The sequence below is a fragment of the Nomascus leucogenys genome, chromosome 22a (assembly GCF_006542625.1).
Source record: "Nomascus leucogenys isolate Asia chromosome 22a, Asia_NLE_v1, whole genome shotgun sequence".
Classification (NCBI taxonomy): Eukaryota; Metazoa; Chordata; class Mammalia; order Primates; family Hylobatidae; genus Nomascus; species Nomascus leucogenys.
The window spans coordinates 96,973,222-96,995,551 of record NC_044402.1 but is presented as its reverse complement, the minus strand read 5'-3'; the positions used below and the strand labels follow the sequence as shown (position 1 = coordinate 96,995,551).

General features: G+C 35.5%; 1 protein-coding gene and 1 non-coding gene across 2 annotated transcripts in view; one reads left to right on the top strand and one right to left on the bottom strand.

Moving 5' to 3' along the window:
• Positions 1–19,006, bottom strand: part of LOC100580749 (coiled-coil domain-containing protein 150) — a 52,839-nt gene extending 33,833 nt beyond the window's left edge. The window contains 5 exon segments of the mRNA XM_012510794.2: positions 14,046–14,114; positions 14,676–14,853; positions 15,140–15,264; positions 17,086–17,193; positions 18,974–19,006. Of these exon segments, the coding sequence (XP_012366248.2) occupies positions 14,046–14,114; positions 14,676–14,853; positions 15,140–15,264; positions 17,086–17,193; positions 18,974–19,006 (513 nt within the window).
• Positions 5,101–5,283, top strand: LOC115832670. The gene has a single exon (XR_004028189.1).
• Positions 19,007–22,330: the final 3,324 nt, after the last annotated feature.

Sequence of the window (22,330 nt, the reverse complement as noted above, 5' to 3'; positions counted from 1 at the left end):
AAGAATTTCATAAAATTCAACATCAATTCATTATAAAAACTCAGCAAACTAGAAATGAAAGGGAACCACCTCTAGTTGATTAAAAATGTATATATAAAAATTCTACCACTAATGTCAATATTAATAGTGAAAAAACTTTCCCCCTAAAACTGGGAAAAGGCAAAGGTATCCACTTTCACTGCTCCTATTCCACATCATATAAGAGGCCATAGCTGGTGCAGTAAGGCAAGAAAACATAATAAAAGGCATTAAGATTGGAAAAGGAGAAATAAAACTGTCTCTACTTGAGACATATGATTGTCAAAAAGGAAATCCCAAAGAACCTCCAAGAAAGATGCTAGAATAAGTGAGTGTGTCAAGGCTGAAGGATATAAGGGCAAATCTATTGTATTTCTATATATTAACAATGCACAATTGGAAATTCACGTTTCATTAAAATGCCATTTAAAACAGTACTAATACTATGAAATTCTTTAAGTACAAATCTAACAAAATATGTCTAAGGTATGATGTGCTGAAAATTATGAAATACTGAGAGAAATAAAAAACCAAAATAAAACAGAGAGATACATCATGTTCATGTACCGAAATGTGTTGCATAACAATGTTTCAATCAATGACGGACCACATATACAACAATGGTTGTAGCAACAAGCTACACCATATAACCTAGGCATGTCACAGGCTCAAAATAAAGGGATGAAGGAGAATCTACCAAGCAAATGGAAAACAGAAAAAAGCAGGGGTTGCAATCCTAGTTTCTGAAAAAACAGACTTTAAACCAATAAAGACAAAAAAAGACAAAGAAGGGTATTACATAATGGTAGAGGGTTCAACATTATATCTTAAATATATATGCACCCAACATAGGAGCACCCAGATTCACAAAGCAAGTTCTTAGAGACCTTCAAAGAGACTTAGACTCCCACACAATAACAGTGGGAGATTTTAGCATTCCACTGACAATATTAGATCATGGAGACACAAAAGTAACAAAGATATTCAGGATCTGAACTCAGCACTAGATCAAATGGAACTGACAGATATTTACAGATCTCCCCACCCCAAAACAACAAACATACATTCTTCTTATTGCCACATGGCACTTACTCTAAAATTGATCACATAATTGGAAGCAAAACACTCCTCAGCAAATGTAAAAGAACTGAAATTATAACAGTCTCTCGGACCACGACACAACCAAATCAGAATTCAAGACTAAGAAATTCATTCAAAACCACACAACTACATGGAAATTGAACAACCTGCTCCTGAATGACTCCTGGGTAAATAATGACATTAAGGCAAAATTCAGTAAGTTATTTGAAACTAATGAGAAAAAAGAGATAGCATACCTGAATCTCTGGGACACAGCTAAGGCACTATGAAGAGGAAAATGTATAGCACTAAATGCCCACATCAAAAAATCAGATCTCAAGTTTACAACCTAACTTCACAACTAAAGGAACTAGAGAACAAAGAGCAAACAAAGCTAGCAGAAGACAAGAAATAATCAAAATCAGAGGTGAACTGAAGGAGATAGAGACACAAAAACCATTCAAGAGATCAACAAATCCAGGAGCTGTTTTTGTTTTGTTTTGTTTTTGAGATGGAGTCTTGCTCTGTTGCTCAGGCTGGAGTACAGCGGCGCGATCTCAGCTCACTACAACCTCCACCTCCCAGGTTCAAGCAATTCTTCTGCCTCAGTCTCCCAAGTAGCTGGGACTACAGGCCCGTGCCACCACACCTGGCTAATTTTTGTATTTTTAGTAGGACGAGGTTTCACCATTTTGGCCAGGCTGATCTCGAACTCCAGACCTCGTGATCCACCCGCCTTGGCCTCCCAAAGTGCTGGGATTACAGGCGTGAGACACCGTGCCCAGCCCAGGAGCTGTTTTAAAAAAAAATAAAATAAAATAGACTTCTAGCTAGACTAATAAGGAAGAAAAGAGAGAAGTTTCAAATAAACAGGATCAGAAATGATAAGGGAGATATTACCACTGACCCCACAGAAATACAAACAACCATCAGAGAATATTAAAAACATCTCTATGCACACAAACTAGAAAATATAGAAGAAACAGACAAATTCCTAGATATATACAGCCTCCCAAGACTTAACCAGGAAGAAGAAATTGAATCCCTGAACAGACTAATAACGAGTTCAGAAGTTGAGGCAGTAATAAATAGCCTAGCAACCAGAAAAAGCCCAGCATCAGACAGATTCACAGATGAATTCTATCATAGGTACAAAGAAGAGCTGGTACCATTTCTACTGAAATGATTCCAAAAAATTGAAAAGGAGTGACTACTCTCTAACTTATTCTATGAGGCCAGCAGCATCCTGATACCAAAATCTGGTGGAGATACAACAACAAAAAAAGAAAACTTCAGGCCAATATCCTTGATGAACATTGATGCAAAAATCCTCAATGAAATACTGGCAAACTGAATCCAGCAGCATATCGAAAAGCTTATCTGCCATGATCAAGTAGGCTACATCCCTGGGATGCAAGGTTAGTTCAACATATGCAAATCAATAAATGTGATTCATCACATAAACAGAACTAAAGAGAAAAACCACGATTTCTCAATAGATGCAGAAAAGGCCTTCAATAAAATTCAACATCCTTTCATGTTAAAAACTCTCAATAAACTAGGTATTGAAGGAACATACCACAAAATAGTAAGAGCCATCTATGACAAACTCACAGCCAACATCATACTGAATTGGCAAAAGGTAGAACCATTTCCCTTGAAAACCGGCACAAGACAAGCATGCCCTCTCTCACTACTCCTATTCAACATAATATTGGAAGTTCTGGCCAAAGCAATAAGGAAAGAGAAAGAAATGAAGGGCATTCAAACAGAAAAAGAGGAAGTCAAACTATCCCTGTTTGCAGATGACGTGATCCTATATCTCAAAAACCCTATAACCTCAGCCCCAAAGCTTCTTAAGCTGATAAGCAACTTCAGCAGTCTCAGGATACAAAATCAATATGCAAAAATCGTTAGCATTCCCATACACCAACAACAGTAAAGCTGAGAGCCAAATCATGAATGAACTCCCATTTGCAGTTGCCACAAAAAGAATAAAATACCTAGGAATACAGCTAACTAGGTAGGTGAAAGGTCTCTACAAGAAGAACTACAAAACACTGCTCAAAGAAATGAGAGATGACACTAACAAATGGAAAAACATTCCATGCTCATGGATAAGAAGAATCATGTCATTAAAATGGCCATAATGCCCAAAGCAATTTACAGATTCAATGCTATTCCCATTAAACTACCATTGACATTCTTCACAGAACTAGAAAAAACTATTTTAAAATTTATATGGAACCAAAAAAGAGCCTGAACAGCTAAGAAAATCCTAACCAAAAAGAACAAAGCTGGAGGTACCATGCTACACAACTTCAAATTATACTACAGGACTACAGTAACCAAAACAGCATGCATGGTACTGGTACAAGAACAGACACATAGACCAATGGAACAGAATAGAGAACCGAGAAATAAGACCACACACCTTCAGCAATCTGACCTTCGACAAACCTGACAAAAACAAGCAATGGTGAAAGGATTCCCTGTTAAATAAATGGGACTGGGATAACTGGCTGGCTATATGCAGAAGATGGAAACTGGACCCCTTCCCTATACCATATACAAAAATTAACTCAAAATAGATTAAGGACTTAAATATAAAACCCAAAACTATAAAAACCCTGGAAGACAACCTAGGTAATACTATTCAGAACATAGGCATGAGCAAAGATTTCATGACAAAGACGTCAAAAGCAATCGCAACAAAAGCAAAAATTGACAAATAGGGTCTAATTAAACTAAAGAGCTTCTGCATAGCAAAAGAAACTATCAACAGAGTAAACAGACAGTCTACAGAATGGAAGACTATGCATCTGACAAAGGTCTAATATCCAGCATCTATAAGGAACTTAAATTTACAAGAAAAAGACAACCTCATTAAACAGTGGGCAAAAAGCATAAACAGACACTTCTTAAAAGAAGACACAAATGTGGCCAACAATCATATGAAGAAAGCTCAACATCACTGAACATTAGAGAAATGTAAATCAAAACCATGATGAGATACCATCTCACACCAGTCAGAATGACTACTATTAAAAAGTCAAAAAATCAAAAAGTAACAGACGCTGGTGAGGTTGTGGAGAAAAAGGAATACTTGCACACTGTTGGTGGGAGTGTAAATTAGTTCAACCCTTGTGGAAGACAGTGTGGCGATTCCTCAAAGTCCTGAAGACAGAAATACCATTTGACCCAGCAATCGCATTACTGGGTATATACCCAAAGGAATATACATCATTCTATTATAAAGACACATGCATGTGTGTATGTTCACTGGAGCACTATTCACAACAGCAAATACATGGAATCAACCTAAATGCTCATCAATGATAGACTGGATAAAGCAAATGTGGTACATATACACCATGGAATACTATGCAGCCATAAAAAAGAATGAGATCATGTCCTTGTGATCATGGATGGAGCTGGGGGCCATTATCCTTAGCAAACTAACACTGGAACAGAAAACCAAATGTTGCGTGTTCTCTCATAAGTGGGAGCTAAATGATGAGAATATATGGACACATAGAGGAGAACAACACATACTGGGTGTGTCAGAGGGTGGAGGGTGGGTGGAGGGAGAGGATCACGAAAAATAATATCAGGGTGATGAAATAATCTGCATAACAAATCCCCGTAACACACATTTACCTATGTAACAAACCTGCACATGTACAGTGAACTTAAAAAAAATAACCTAGGTGTGACCACTGAGGTTTGTGTAAGTACTCTCTATTGTACAACAACAAAACTGCCCAGAGATGCATTTCTGAGAATGTATCTCCATCATTAAGTGACAACCTAACTGTATTAGAAGATTCAATATTGCTGAGATGTTAACTCTCATTTGAAATCCCCATAAAACATCATTAAGGTCATTCTAAAACATACATGAAAAAGCAAACGAACTAAAATAGCTAAAACACTTTAGGAAAATAACACTGTTGGAGGACTCTACCTAATTTCATGATTTCTTATAAAGCTACAATAATCACAGTCTGTGGAAAGGCTCCTGTGTTGTTGAACTTGCCCAGTTGTGGGTGCAGCCATGTACTGGGCAGCCCAAGCCTGACATAAAGTAAATTCCCAGAAGAAGTCTTTCCTGGGTTTTGAATTTGCAGTAACAGGTGTGAGCATTCTAGCAGCAGTTTGTTGGTCATGTGAAATCAGAAATGAAAGCTAGAGAGTTGCCAACTGTGGGAATGAGCGTAAAAGACATGCCCCAAAACATACATACATAAGTAAACTGTTGAGAGCAAGAGACACAAAATCTTCAAAGTATCAAGAGAGGAGTGGCTCCTGATGTACAAGACAATCTCAACAAGATTAACAGCTGATTTCTCATCAGAAAGTTGAGGCCAGAAGGCAGTGGGATGACATATTCAAAATGCTGAAAGAAAAACACTCAACCATGAATTCTAAATTCAGCAAACCTATCCTTCAAAAACAACAAAGAAATTAAGACATTCCCAGATAAATAAAAACTGAAATAATTCATACAAGAACTTTTCTTCTAGTTTAAACACACTCTTGAGAATGTGGTTCTTCAGACTTCACCTAAAATGTGGAATAATTTCTCCAGGTCCCCATTTTTGGTGGGGTTTGGATTGTGAAGCTAGAAAGCATACGCTGTAAGAAATACTAAAGGAAGTTCTTTAGGCTAAAATAAAAAGGCACTAGACAATATCTGGAATCCACATAAGAAATAAAAGGTAACAGTAAAGGTAGCAACATAGGTATATATAAAAGGTAGTATATATTTTTGTTTGTAATTATTTTTGTTACCTATAAACCAAAATATAGAATAAAAGAAATGATAAGGGAGTTAAAATGGTGAACTAGAAATATATATTAAACATAAAAGGTGGCACTAATTGAGAAATAGAGGAAGAAAAAGCAAAAAACGAAACAAAAAAAAAGCAAAATGGCAGATATAAATCCTACCTTAACAGTAATTATATTAAATACAAATAGATTAAACCACTGCAATTACAAAGCAGAGATAGGCAAAATTAGTTTTTAAAAAACCAACTGTATGCTGTTTATAAAATGTACACTTTAGATCCAAAGGCACAAATGGGGTTGAAAGCAAAAGGATGGAAAATATATACCATATAAATTAAACAGTAATCTAAAAAGAGCTAGAATGACTGTACTAATATTAGATAAAATAGACATTAAGAAAAAACTGGTGAGATAAAGAGCATTACACATTGAAAAAGTGTTTACCCATCAAGAAGATGTATCATTTATAAATATATATGCACCTAACAGAGGCCACAAATATATGAAGCAAAAAATGACAGTATTGAAGGAACAAATAAATAATTTAACAGTAATAGTTGGAACTTCAATACCCCATTTTCATTAATCAACAGAACAACTGGACAGAAGATTAATGAGGAAACAGAAGACATGAACAACACTATAAACCAAGTAGACCTAACGGACACCTATAGAACAATCCTTCCAATAATAGCAAAATACACATTTTTCTCAAGTGCACATGGAACATTCTTCAGGGTATATCCCTGTTATACCATAAAACAACTCTCAGTAAATCTGAAAGGACTGATATCATGCAAAGTATGTTCTCCAACTACAATGGAATAAAATTAGAAATCAATAAAACAATATTTGGGGAATTCACATATGTGAATAAACTAAACATGTCACTTCTAAACAACCAATGCGTCAAAAAAGAAATCTCAAGGGAAATTAAAGAACAGTTTGAGATAAACAAAAATGAAAACACAAAATAACAAAACATCCTATATGCAGCTAAAGCAGTGCAGAGAGGGAAATTTATAGCTGCAGACACTTTTTTATTTTTTTATGGGCACTCCCCTGAACCAGAATAGGTTCAGAGTGACTCCTATAGGCACTTACATTTAAAAAATGAAATATTTCTCAATCAATAACCTAAGCTTATCTTTAGAAACTAGACAAAGAAAAGCAAATTAAACCCCAAGCAAACATAAAGAAGATAACAGTAAGGATTCACACAGAAATGAGATAGAGAAAAATAATAGAGAAAAATCTATAAAAAACTTCCACAAGTTGGTTCTCTAGAAAGATCAACAAAACTGACAAACATTTAGCTGGACTAAACAAGAACAAAATACAAGAGACACAAATAATTAAAATTAGGAATCAAAGAGAGAACTCTGCTACTGACCTTACAGAAAGAAAGACAAGGGGCTACTCTGAAAATAGTATGCTAACAAATTAGATATCCTAGATGAAATGGGCAAATTCCTAGAAAGAACCAAACTACTGAAACTGACTCAAATAAAGGTAGAAAATCTGCATAGACCTATAAGAATAAAAATAATAAACCAAACAAAGAAACAAAACCTTCTACATACAAGAAAGCCCAGAACCAGATGGCTTCACTGGTAAATGCTACAAAATATTTAAAGAAGAATTAACCCCAATCCCTCACAAACTCTTCCCAACAACAGAAATGGAGGGAATACTTACCAAATCATTTTAAGAGACCAATATTATCTTGATACCAAAACCAAAAAGATTACAAGAAAATACAACTACAGAACAGTATCCCTTATGAATATAGATGCAAAAAATCTTAACAAAATACTAGCAAGCCTAATGCAACAACATATAAAGGACAACATGACCAAGTAAAATTTATCCAAGGAATGCAAGCTTAGTTTTGCATTTGAAGTCAATCACTGTAATACACCACAGTAATAGAACAAAGAACAAAACCCCCAAGATCATCTCAATAGACATAGCAAAAGCATATAGCAAAAGCATTTAACAAAATTCAACATATTTTCATGACAAAAATTCCCAACAAACTAGGAATAGAAGGGAATTTTCTAATCCTGATGAAGAGCATTGAAAAAACCCCACATTTGACATCATACTTAATGGGGACAAACTAAAAGCTTTCCCCCGAAGATCAGAAACAAGACAGAGATGTCTGCTCTCACCAATTCTATTCAATATTGCACTGGAGATTCTATCAGGCAATTATATACGAAAACGAAATAAAAGGCAGCCAAATTGGAAAGGAAGAAGTGAAACTATCTCTATTACAAACAGACATAGCAAATAGAGAGCCCAGGAGTTCAAGACCAGCCAGGCAACAGAACAAAACTCCGTCTCTACAAAAAATAACTATCTCTATTACAAAGAGAGATATAGTTTATAGAGATAGTTATAGAGATGACACTATCTTATACAGTAGTCCTCACTGTCATTGATAGGTTCTTGGAGACTGCAACTTTAAGTGAAATGATAACGTATAACAAAATCCATTTTTTTCTTATCAACATCATAACACAACATTGAATGAAATGATGTTATTCAAAGACCTGCTGTATGTCGTTTCACTTGAAGTTGAAACCTAAGAACCTATTGATGACATTAAGTGAGGACATAACTTTATACAAAAAATATACAACAAATTGTATTACTGAGATTGTAATACTCTTCAAATTGATCTACAGATTCAATGTAAACCTTACCAAAATTCCAGCTGTTCTTTTTTACAGAAATGGAAAGTCTGGTCCTAAAATTCATATAGAAATGCAATGACCCAGAATGGCTAAAACAATCTTTAAAAAACAACAACAACAACAACAACAAAAGTTGTAAGATTCACATTTAGACATCAAAACTTCCAACAATAGTAATCAAGACTGTGTGGTATTGGCATAACGATAGACATATAGATCAATGCAAGAGAATTAAGAGTCTACAAATAAACTTACATATCTATGATTAATTGATTTTTGACAGGGGAGTGAAAACTATTCCATAGAAAGAATGAATGATCTTTTCAATGAACGGTACTGGGACAATTATATATCTATAGCCAAAATAATGAAGTCAAACGCTTACCTCACAGCACATATAAAATTAACTCAAAGTGGATCAAAGACCTAAATTAATACATAAAACTATAAAAAATTTTAAAATATAAAATAGGTATAAATCTATATGATCTTGAGTTAGGCAAGAATTTCTCAAATATAATACTCAAACACAAACAATCCAAGGAAACACAGATAAACCAAACTTAAAATTTTTTAAACTTTTATGCATCAAAGCACATTATCAATGTAAAAATACAACCCACGGAATGGGAGAAAATACCTGCAAATCACTTATCTGATAAGGGTGTAGCATCTAGAATGTGTAAAGAACTCGTATAAGTTGATAATTAAAAGATAATCCTTTTTAAAAATAGGCAAAGGATCTGAATAGACATTTCTCCAAAGAAGATATACAAATGGCCAGTAAGCACACAAGAAGATGCTTAACATCATTAGTTATTATGGAAATGCAAATCAAAACCATAATGAGGTACCACTTCACACCCATTAGGATGGCTATAATCAAACACAAAATAAGTGTTTGTGAGGATGTGGAGAAACTGGAACTTTTGTACATCGCTGGTGAGAATGTAAAATGGTTTAGTGCTGTGGAAAACTGGTGATTCCTCAGAGTTAAACGTAAAATTACCATGTGACCCAGAAATTCCACTGTTAGATATATATATCACAAAGAATTGAAAAGAGGTACTGAAATATACATATATACAGGTTCATAGCAGCACTAGTCACAATAGCCAAAAGGTAAAAACAGTGCAAATGTTCTTTGACAGATGGACAGATAAACAAATTTGGTGTGTGAGTGTGTGTGTGTGTGCGTGCACATATATACATACAATCACCACTACTCAGCCATAAAATGAAGTACTGATACATACTACAATGTTGAAGAACCCCAAAAGCATCATGCTAAGTAAAAGAAGCCACACACAAAAGATCAAATACTGTATGATTATATTTACATAAAATATTCAGAATAGGTAAATCCATAGAGACAGAATGCCGATTAGTGGTTGTCAGGGGCTGGGAGAAGGAGGGAATGGGGAGTGACTGCTTAACTAGTACAGGGTTTCCTTTTGGGGTGATGAAAATATTTTGAATCTAGACAGAGGCGGTGGTGGCACCACACTGCAAATGTACTGAATACCACTGAATTGTTCACTTTAAACTGGCTAATTTTATATTATGTGAATTTCACCTCAATTAAAAAACAACAGTGAGATATTTCACACCCACTAGGATGGGTATTTTTAAAATGTGAACAAGTGTTAGTAAGGATGTGGAGACACTGGAACTCTCAAACATTGCCGGTGGGATTGTAAAATGGTGTAGCCACTTTGGAAAAGAGTTTGGCAGTTTCTCAAAATTATAAACATGGAGTAATCATATGACCCAGTAGTTCCACTCCTAGGTTATACCTCAGACAATTGAAAACATATGTTTACACAAAAAAATTGTATACAAATGCTCACAGAATCATTAATACCCAAAAAGTTGAAACAACCTGAAAGCCCACCAATGGAGAAATTTAAAAAGGTACTAGGCTGGGCATGGTGGCTCACGACTGTAATCCCAGCAATTTGGGAGGCTGAGATATCTGGGCAGATTGCTTGAGCCCAGGAGTTCGAGAGTGGCCAGGCAACATAACAAAACTCCGTCTCTACAAAAAATAAAAAAAATAGTTGAGTATGGTGGCATGCGTCTGCAGTCCCAGCTACTCAGGAGGCTGAGGTGGGTGGGAGGATCACCTGAGCCTGGGGAGGTCGAGGCTGCAGTGAGCTGTGATTGTGTCACCGTCCTGCAGCCTGGGTGACAAAGTGAGACCCTGAAAAAAAAAAAAAATGAAATGAACCCTGAACAATACCTTGCATGATACTTAAAAATTAACTTGAAATGGATCATAGACTTACTATAAAACCTAAAACTCTAAGACTTCTAGAGGACAACAAAAAAGAAAATTGTGGTGATCCTAGGTTAGGCAAAAATTCAAAAAGTATGATTCACAAAATTTTTAAAATTGATCATTAGTCTTCATTAAAATTTAAAACTTCTGCTCTTTGAAAGAAAATGAAAAGACAAGTCATAAAATGGAAGAAGAGATCTGTAAAACACATATCTGACAAAAGACTTGTATATATACAAACAGTAAAAATATTTTTAAGATTATAAGAATATATTTTAAAACCTCTGAAAACTCCAGAAAAACAACTGAATTTAAAATGGTTAAAAGATTTGATGAGATACTTCAATTTGTAATGGCAAATAAGTGCATGAAAAGAAGCTCAGTATTATTAGTCATTGGAGAAATGCAAATTACAACCACAGTGATACGCTGCTACACACAAATTCTAATAGATAAAACTAAAAAACTGACAACCAAGTGCTGGTGAGAATGTAGAGAAACTGGAACTCATGAATTACTGATAGAAATGTAAGATGGTACAGATTGTTTGAAAAACAGTTGAGCAGTTTGTTATTATGTTAAACATATATTTATCATAGGAACCAGAAATCCAACTCTTGATATTTACCCAACAGAAATACATATGTGCATATTTGAATATTTATAGAGGCTTTATTAATTGCCAAAATCAGGAAACAACCCAAATGTCCTTCAGCTGGTGAATGGATAAAGAAACTGATACATCCAGGCAATGGAGCAGATTACTGACACACAACATGGATTAATCTCAAATGCCTTATGCTAAATGAAAGAAACTAAATTTAAAATGCTACATACTGTATGATTCTATTTATATGACACTCTGGATAATTTATAACTCTCGGGACAAAAAAGCAGATCTGTGGTTGCCAGGGGAAGGAGGTGGAAGAAGGCATTGATTACAAAAGGGCACAAGGGAACTTTCTCAGGGTGACAAAAATGTTCTATATTTTGACTGTGGTGGTGGTTACATGATTGTATGTGTCAAAATTCATAGAACTATACACTAAAAAAGGGTGAATTTCACTGTATGTAAATTATAACAATTAACCTGACTTTTTAAAAAAGCATAGCATTAAAAGAACACATATTTTAAAAATCAATTCGGCTGGGCGCGGTGGCTCACGCTTGTAATCCCAGCACTTTGGGAGGCCAAGGCGGGTGGATCACGAGGTCAGGAGATCGAGATCACGGTGAAGCCCCCTCTCTACTAAAAATGCAAAAAAATTAGCCGGGCGTGGTGGCGGGTGCCTGTAGTCCCAGCTACTCGGGAGGCTGAGGCAGGAGAATGGCGTGAACCCGGGAGGTGGAGCTTGCAGTGAGCGGAGATTGCGCCACTGCATTCCAGCCTGGGCGACAGAGTGAGACTCTGTCTCAAAAAAAAAAAAACAATTTATACCACAAAATGAGATTCTCTATAAGCATTATCATTTGGCTTCATAGAATGTCTCTAATGAGCAAGTATCTCTCAGCACCATGAACTTACACTTAGTCTACATTAAGACGAATGAAATCAGACAAGCAAAATAATAATGCTGTTTTTATCCCAAACATATTCACAGCATTTACCCTGGCCATGTAACATTCACTAACTTTTTTATGAGACAGAGTCTCACTCTGTCACCCAGGCTGAAATACAGTGGTGCAATCTTGGCTCACTGCAACCTCCACCTATGAGGTTCAAGCAATTCTCATGCCTCAGTCACCCGAGTAGCTGGGATTACAGGTGTGCGCCACTGCACCTGGTTTTTTTGTATTTTTAGCAGACACAGGGTTTTGCCTTGTTGGCCAGGCTGGTCTCAAACTCCTGGCCTCAAGTGATCTGCCCACCTCAGCCTCCCAAAGTGCTGGGATTACAGGTGTGAGCCACCATGCCTGCCCTCATTCACGAACATTTTTAAGCAAAAAGCATTACTGAATTTAATAGTAGTCACCAATTTTCCCAATTTTAGAAAGCATGGTTGAGATCAAATTGATACCACCAAAGTCCGTGCCACAGGAAGTCAGCCTCATTTGAGGATTTTTAGGGTGGACTATTTTCATATCACTAGAACCAGAGAAGGTACCTGCTAGCTTGGTGGTAACCGCATTTGAGCTCAGGCTGAAACTCTAGCATTTCTCCTCTCTCCAATCCTTAAATTAAAAGTTTACATGTATATATGGTAATACAAATGCTACTTGGGCAAACCAGAAGCAAAGAAACAGTCAAGGCTTGACGACTATACCCAATACCTATTGCTGGATTTCTTGTCTAAGTAAGCTAATACTCCTTGCTGCTCCAGATATATTCTCTAGATGACAGTGATATGTAAGCTTTACTCTCTTCAAAATTTGAAACGCAAACAGCAATGTTTTAAAGATTGGTTCTTGTTTAATTTTAATAAGGATTTCATTTGTTTCTCTGGACATTCTACTGTTTTAGAACCCAGAAAATGGTACCTCGAAGATAAAGTGGCAGGTGCTGATAGGTACTTGGCAGCCTTAGTTTTTTTTTTTTTTTGAGAGGGAGTCTTGCTCTGTCGCCCAGGATGGAGTGCGGTGGCGCAATCACCTCAGCTCACTGCAACCTCTGCCTCCTGGGTTCAGGCGATTCTCCTGCCTCAGCCTCCCGAGTAGCTGGGATTACAGGCACCCACCACCACGCCCAGCTAATTTTTGTATTTTAGTAGAGATGGGGTTTCACTATGTAGGTCGAGCTGGTCTCGAACTCCTGACCTCAAATGATCCACCCATCTTGGGCTCCCAAAGTGCTGGGATTACAGGCGCGAGCCACCTCGCCCAGTCATTAGTTTTTTATTTAAAAACAGCCTAGTCAGCAATCATCTCTTTGCCTCTCACAGGCCCATTAGCTAACTCTCAGGTGACTTCTTGGCTAGAATCCTCAGTTAACACTAGGGCCAGAGGCAGTGATGACTCACTGGCAAACATCAGATGCTCAATAAGAAAATGCTCCCCAGAAACAACCTTCTGCTGCAGTGACTGGTGTGCTCTGAGTGGCATCCAGCTTCATAGCTCTCCTTTCCCTGCAGCTTGGTATTCATCACCCATCTCCTCATTAAGACAGGCTGATACAGTAGTCAGCAATACAGAAGGAAATACAGTGAAATATCAGTAAGTAAAATGTAGAATACCTGGTTTTTAGCTAATTCCTTTTCCAAATTGCATCTTTCTTGCACTCTTTCTTTTTCTGTTTTATTAACCTACCCAAGGGGGATGGGAAAAAAAAGAAATAGGTCAATTTTATAGCAGCTGACAGGCTCCACTGTAGCAGACATATCCTGCATGTCAATTAATACCTACACTGCAGAGATAGCACATCCTCTCAGAAAAGGGGCCAATCAGGGAGTCTCTGAGGCAGAGCAGACTTCACAAATAGCCCTGAAATTAGAAAGACACATCTGCATGTCAGACTCTGCTGGTTCCTTCCTAAGTAGGAAGACAGGGCTGTTCCCCCTTAACCTTCACTGTCCCACTCCTTCAGGGGAAATCAATTTTTAAAATCTGACCCCTTAACTAACACAAGAATGTGTGAATTACTAGTTAACATTCACTAATGCTGGATAAGGATATACTGTTCTATTTGGCACAGACTACTTCACATGCTAAAAGGCATAGGTTAGCCACCTAAAGATTCTTTATTGGGCAACTCAGACAAACTGCATCTGGGTTTTATTTCTTTTCTTGTCTTTTGCATTTAGAATGCAATTTTAAAACATCATCACACCACAACGAGAAGATAATGTAAACTTGCTTCTACCTACCTCCCTCTGAAATCTTTCTTTCTCCTCTAGCAGAGACTTCTTCTCTTGCATTGATGCTTCCAATTCACCTCGCAATCTTGCAATAGTTGATTCTAGCAGCTCTTTTTGCACAGCTGTTCTCTTTTCAGCATCCTGTGCTTTCTGGATACACTGGTTATGCTCAAGGATTAAATGATCCCTGCAGGAAGAGAACAAGAACATATGAAAGCTAAATGAGAGTTCTAATTTAACAGAAAGAGCAATTAAATGTTCTTATAGAACATATTTCCTGACTGAGAGTAGTTACCAAAATGTTCTAACAAAACTAGTTTCTTGAGGGCAGAGTCTTTATTTTAGCTCTGTGGCTGGCCCAAAAAATGCAGAATCAAATGTTTTCATTGACGATAAGACTGAGACAGACTCATGATAAGAAACACAAATGCAAGAACAAAAGATGTATAAGAAGTTGCCCATAATTTACTTACAGATGTGCTTGGAGTTGGGTTTTCTCATTCTGAACAGTCTGTAGTTCACTTGTGATATTGGCATGGGCTGCATCCAGCAATAAGTTTTATTCTTGAAATGTCTGCGTTATCATTTTCTGCTCTACCTGAGTGTTAAAAGCAATATTAGAAGTTGAAGCTCCAGAAAGTCTTTTGATAGGGTATCATTTGGAGTAACTGATCAAAAACACTGAACTAACTTAAAAAAACAAGTTTTATTTACATAAATAAAACCTCTTTTTAAAACAATTTATTTCAATGCCCAGTTTCTCTTTGTCCTCCTCTGAGTTGACTACAGTTCTATCTCTTTATAGCTCTACTAGCCAATAATCAAGATGCATTATTTACCCAGCCTGCTGAAAAATTATAAAACTCCTAATACCAACAAATTTTTAAATATAGAAAATTATATTACAAGTATTTTTGGTATTTTAAAATTTCAATATGGTACTTTATTTTTAAAAGTAAAACAATATAAATGTATATAAAGTGAAAAGATCCTTTCCTCTCTATCTGCACTTCCCCTCCAAATAATCCCACATTCTAAGGATTATCATGTTTAACAGTTTGCTGTGAATTCTTTTGAGACTATCTTAAATTGCACTCAGATAATGTTACAGCAGAAGCACTATAACTGTTTTACATAATTTATTTTCTTTGGCTCACCATTTTGGAATTATCAAAACATGACATTTTTATGTACCATATACCCCTACACATAATCCATAAAGTTTTTGCAAATATAGTACATATCGACAATTAGTTTTATAAATACTTTTTTAAAAACTTCTATTTTAACAATATTTGATTGCAAAGCAAGTCTTCACACTGGTAATGAGATCCCAATTGGGTTATATTCCAAAATTTTGAAATATTTGTAATAAATATTTCACTATATATTCAGTCCACTGAATTATAAGTCCATGAAAGTAGGAATTTTGTCTTGTTCACCACTATAATCCTATCTAGATATAGCATTATACTTGCACAGAGTTAAAAACTAAATATTTATTGAGTATATGTTATGTGAAAAGCATGCTTAGCACTGTGAAAAATAAAGATATATAAGATAATGTCCTTGCCTCTAGAGAGCTCATAGTGTAATCCAGGAAATGAACCAGCACATAAATTACTACTAGAGAATGCAGAATAGGGATGCAGCATAACATAATGATTATATACATTGACTCTGGAGTCACCCTAGGTTAAAACGCAACTCTACTTCTTACTAGTTAGGTGAATTTGGGCAAGTGAACTTCTCCAACCCTCATTTTCTTATTTGTAAAATGAGGATAATAAATTTCCATAATGGCTGCTACAATTAAAGGAGGTAATATGTGTAAAATCCTTAGCACAATGCTTGGTATATATAGTAAGTATGCTTACAAAAAGAGAAAGTGATCTGTTATTATGATGGTCTGTTTAGTGTCCCAGGAATAGAAGTTGAAAGGGAAAACTTATCCCTTCTTGTTGGGATGATCAAGCTGCCTGATGAAAGTGACTCTTAAAAAATAAACAGAATTTCAGATATTGAAGATGAAGTAAAAAGCATTTTCAGCAGAGAAAATGGCATAAGCAAAATGAGAAATCGCAAGGTGTTTGAGGAAAAGGTTAAGTACTTTAGGGTTAGTCATACATGTTCTCCATGATTCTATAAACAATGGGACAAATAATTATTTTTCCTCAAGTGATGATATTTGAGAAGAAATCATGAAAAGCCCTGAGTGTAAGGCCAAATCACCCCTCTGATGAAAATTGAAAAGCACTAATAGAAATAAGATAATTCAGTAGATTTTTTGAAATTTATTGTTAAAATATTTTATTTCTCCAGTTGGCCATAAACATTTCCTATCTATCAACCAGGCTGGCTTTCTGCCACCTGGTGAACTCTATTAAATTTGACACATTCACTAGTGTTAAACGAATACCTGCAGAATGGTCTGATGGTCAGCAATGATTCTGGCTTTTTCCATAATAACAGTCTGAAGCATGCAGCTCAACTCTGAAGACTTTTTAGTCAATTGGTCATTCAAAACCTAAGAAAACACACACAGCAAGTCATTGGTCTCTCCAATAAAGAATTATTTTTACTTATGTATTATTATTTTTAATGACTGCATAGTATCTCACTTTATATACGAACCTAATCTATTTAACCTATCCTCAATTCACATGTCATTAGTTTAAAAAATACTTTCAAATATTAAAAGTCTATACCCTAAATAATTCTAAATTAAGAGACTTGTTGATTTGGTAGAGCAACTGAAGCATATGGCATTTTACTGATCTTCTATTCTTCACAACTTTGAACACTGGTTCATTAGAGCAAGACATCTGCAAAATGGAATTTACAATGTCAGTACCTAGCCAATATTATAGAAATCCATGAGCATTCAGAATTATTTAGCTGGTAACACAAAATATCTAAGCTCTTTCACCACCAGCTGACAATATTCATAAAAGCAAAATATAGATGATTTTACCATCACGAGATTAATCTTTCAAAATAAAACAAAAATCATTTGAGCTACACAGATCTATCATATATGGAGGTAGTTAATAATTCTCTTTTCATAATTTGAAATTTGTATTATTGAGAAAAACATTTATCCCAATTATCAGTTATTTTTGCAAGGTAGATTTGGCAAAGATCTTATGTTTTAAACAAGTTCTTCAAGAACAAGCAACTTTGAAGGGGCACTAGGAAAAAAACACAAAAAAATAAAATGGAGTAAAAGATAAATAAAAGATTATCTGGCAAACATCACAAGTGGTATGGGCAGTACAGTAGTTAGAAACAAATTCAGGGGCATAAAGTCACACCAGATGCAGATGTACAAGCTATTCATCAAAGAATACCTGGGGACAAATCAGACAACCCTTGCTCTTTGAAAAGAAATAGCTACTTTTCTTTGGAGCCAGGTTACCTGAGTTCAAATTCCAACTCTGCCACCTATTATCTATGTTCCTGAACTTCTCTGTACATCAGCTTCCTTATCTTTAAAATGTGAATAATAGTTTCCATTTCATAGGGCTATTGTGAGGATTACAACTTGTTACTAATATAAGGTGCCTGGAATGTGGAATGGGCTCAGTAAAAATGTTACCTACTATTAGTATAGGAAGAGTAATAGTAGTTGATGTTATATTTAAAAACACATTCATTTTGTACTTTATTATTTTTATTATACAGAGACCCCAGCAACACTATGATCCTAATATTGAGACAATCAAATTGTACCAAGAGAAAAGTTATTTTAAATGATAAACATTTCTTTCGGCTCTGTGATAAGTAACTCCAATTTGCCTGCAAATCTGGTGACTTCTTGTTGCAGATGCACATATATATAAAACGTCAGCTAAATTTGGGAATCACCATCCCAGAAATGATTACATCTAACTTCAAAATCCAGCAAGCACTTGTTAGGTTCCTACTGTATAATTATTTACTATAGAAGATACAAAGAAAGTATAAGACATAGCCCTTGCCATGGAATTATTCAGAAGTTCACTTTGGAGGCGGAAATACATATATTTAATGAGCAAATTAGAAAGCAAGCAAAGGCAAAGTGTAAACTAGTGCATAATTTTAGTGGTACATCTTGTATACTTATATATCATAGGAATTTGGAGAGTGAAATGAGAAATTTAGTTAATTTGATAATGTTTCAAAGATGAAATAAATCTTATGGAAATGAAAAGTTGGGTGATGGAGATGGTATGAATTTATATAATCAAGACTAATTTTGTTTCTTGGTTATTTAACTGAACAAAATCAAATAACATCTAAAAACTAGCAAAATCATGAGCATTTACTTGTGCTTTTTCTGATGCTTCAAGAAGAGACATTATTTCGGACCTCAAATATGCATTTTCTTCATGTTCCTTGTTGAAAGATATCTGCAGGTTCTATAAGAAAAAAAATTACTCTCTTTTTCACATATAAGAGATACTATGTGCACCTCTATAAAAATAACTGTTTTGTATTTCAGCCAGTACAAGTTCAAGTTCCAATGACATACACTGGAACTTTATAAATGTCTTATAAAGAATGTATAAAAATATTGGTATCTTCAACTCCTAAACTTCTGTTTATTTCAAAACTATTTATCAAAACTGTTTATTTAAAACAATAATGAGATACCACTACACACCTATTACAATGGCCAAAATCTAGAACACTGACAACACCAACTGGTGTCAAGGATGTGGAGCAACAGGGACTCTCATTCATTGCTGGTGGGAATGTAAAACGGTACAGCCACTTTGGAAGACAGTTTGGTGATTTCTTACAAAACTAAACATATTCTTACCATATGATCCAGTAATCATGCTCCTTGGGATTTACCCAAAGGAGCTGAATACCTATGCCCAGACAAAAATCTGCACACAGATACTTATAGCAGCTTTAATCATAATTGCCAAAGCTTAGAGCAATGAAGATGTCCATGAGTAAGTGAATGGATAACTTGTGGTATATCCAGACAAAGGAATATTATTCAGCACTAAAAATAAATGAGCTTTCAGCCAGGCACAATGGCTCATCCCTGTAATCCCAGCACTTTGGTAGGCTGAGGCAGGCAGATCACCTGAGGTCAGGAGTTTGAGACCAGCTGGCTAACATGGTGAAACCCCATCTCTACTAAAAATACAAAAATTAGCCAGGCATGGTGGAGGGCACTTGTAATCCCAACTACTTGGGAGGCTGAGACAGGAGAATCGCTTGAACCCAGGAGGTGGAGGTTGCAGTGAGCTGATAGTGCCAATGCACTCCAGCCTGGGTGACAGAGAGAGGCTCCGTCTCAAAAAAAAAAAAAAAAAAAAAAAAAGAGGAAAGAAAGAAAAATGTGCTATCAAGCCATGAAAAGACATGGAGGAAACAAATACTTATTACTAAGTGAAAGAAGCCAGTCTGAAAGGCTATAGACTATATGATTCCAACTATATGGCATTCTGGAAAAGGCAAATCTATAGAGACAGTAAAAAGATCAATGGTTGCCAGGGATTAGAAGCGGAGGGAAGGATGAATAGGCAAAGCACAGAAGATTTTTAGAGCAATGAAACTACTCTGAATGATACTATAAAACATATCTACTATAATGGTAGATATATGTCATTATACGTTTGTTTAAATCCACAGAATGCACAACACCAAGAGTGAACCCTAATGTAAACTATGGACTCTGAGTGATAATGTGTCAATATAGGTTCATCAACTGTAATAATGTACCACTCTGGTGGGGGATGTAAAATGGTGCATCAATTTTTTAAATGGACATCCATCAAATGGCTAATGAGGAAAGCTATGCATGAATAGGGGCAGAGAGTATTCGGGAAATCTCTTTACCTTCTGTTCAATTTTGTTGTGAACTTAAAACTGCTTTTAAAAATAAAGCCTATTTTTTGAAAACTGTTTATTAAATCTATTCTTATATTGAGATACCAGTTAGAATTTGCCTAAAACCATAACCTAAATATACCTAGTATCTTTATATCACAGTTCTACTCCCTAAGATTAAATATTTGTTATATTATTATACATACACATTTTTTCCTATTAGCAGTAAGATCTTATGACTTCAAAGGAACACATTCAAGGATTTTTTAAAGTTATAAGTGAAGATATTTTCAAAAACAAGGACCCAAGGGTGGAGCAGAAGAAAACACCTTTGTTCTGCGATTATAGAAAAAAAAAAAAAAAAGCTAGTTTTCTTTGAGAGAAGTGATACAGATGTGCATTGTAGGTGGGGCTTTCCCTAAAAGGTACTTAGTAGAATGGGGAAGGACAAAATATAAATCTTCTTCCTACAGAGGAAGAACGACGCTTCTATTTTCCCAGGAGAAGCATCTCAAGAAAAACAAGCATCATATAACACAGGATGAGACAGCATCCAAAAGAAATAGAATCCACACATCAAGAGACTTAGAAATGTAGTAAGATATAAAGTCATTATGTTTTTAATTTTAAAAATGGTGGCAAAATATACATGACAAAATTTATCATTCAAACCACTGTAAGTGTATAGTGTCATTAAACACATTCACACTGTTGTGCAACCACCAATGCCAAAAAGTAGTTATATTTCTTACATTTCATTGTTTTATAACAATTAGTTTGCAGTAGGCAAAAAACACAAATAAGTGTTATTATTTTTGCCAAATGACATTTTTCAAACTCTAATAACCTTCACGAAATGATTAGTTCCTAATACTATTATCCTAAATTTACTACTCATTTACATGAAACTTTTTTAATAAAACTTTTATGAGAATAAGAACCACTGTAAGCCAACATGGAAGAGGAAATAGGACTTAGTGAAGAGAGGAAAGACCACCTCTGTACTCCACAACTTCAAAACTCACCTTATTTTCTTCAACCAACTTGGAAATGAGGTCATCTCCAGAAGCTAAAAACAAAAATTCCACATAACTATGATAATAGTAACTTGCTACATTAAAATCACATAGTGAGAAGCTTTAAATATTTTATGTCTATTTTTTGTAGAGATAAGGAGAACCCAACTATTTCTATATTTTTATAGACTAGAAACTGTTATGGAATTATCAAGAAACTATCCACAGTCATTTGCAATGGTAAATGAGGTCTCTGAAGGATTTTAAGCTGAGGAGGGGCATGATCAAAAGATTTTTGTTACAGAGATCACTCTAACAAAGGTACAATAAAGGCAAGGAGATGAATTTAGTAGCTGTTAAAGTAACTGACATATGAGTAAATGACAATTCAATAAAGTAATGACAATGAGGACCGACTCTCACTGGTCATGACAACAGAGACACAGAGGAAAAACAGATGTGTGAAACAGTAAACAGAGAGCACTTTTGGACTTGGTGGCTTACTGGTGGGGTAAAACAACAGATGAGACAAGGAGAACATCTGGCATTCAGACTTGGGCAGCAGGGTGAACAGTGGACTCTTCGGCTAAATAGGGAATACAGAGCATGGAGAAGGTTTCGGGGATAGAATGAGTGAAACACTTAAGTTTTCTATGTGTGTTGACATATCTGCAAGGCATGCAAATGTAGATATTTAGTTCACAGTAAGATACTGGTCTAGAACTCAGGAGGATGATTTTGTATGGAAAAAAAGATTTGAAACCACTCAGAGCATGTACAGTGAAAAGAAAACCAAAGAAAGAAAATTGTGGAACAGTC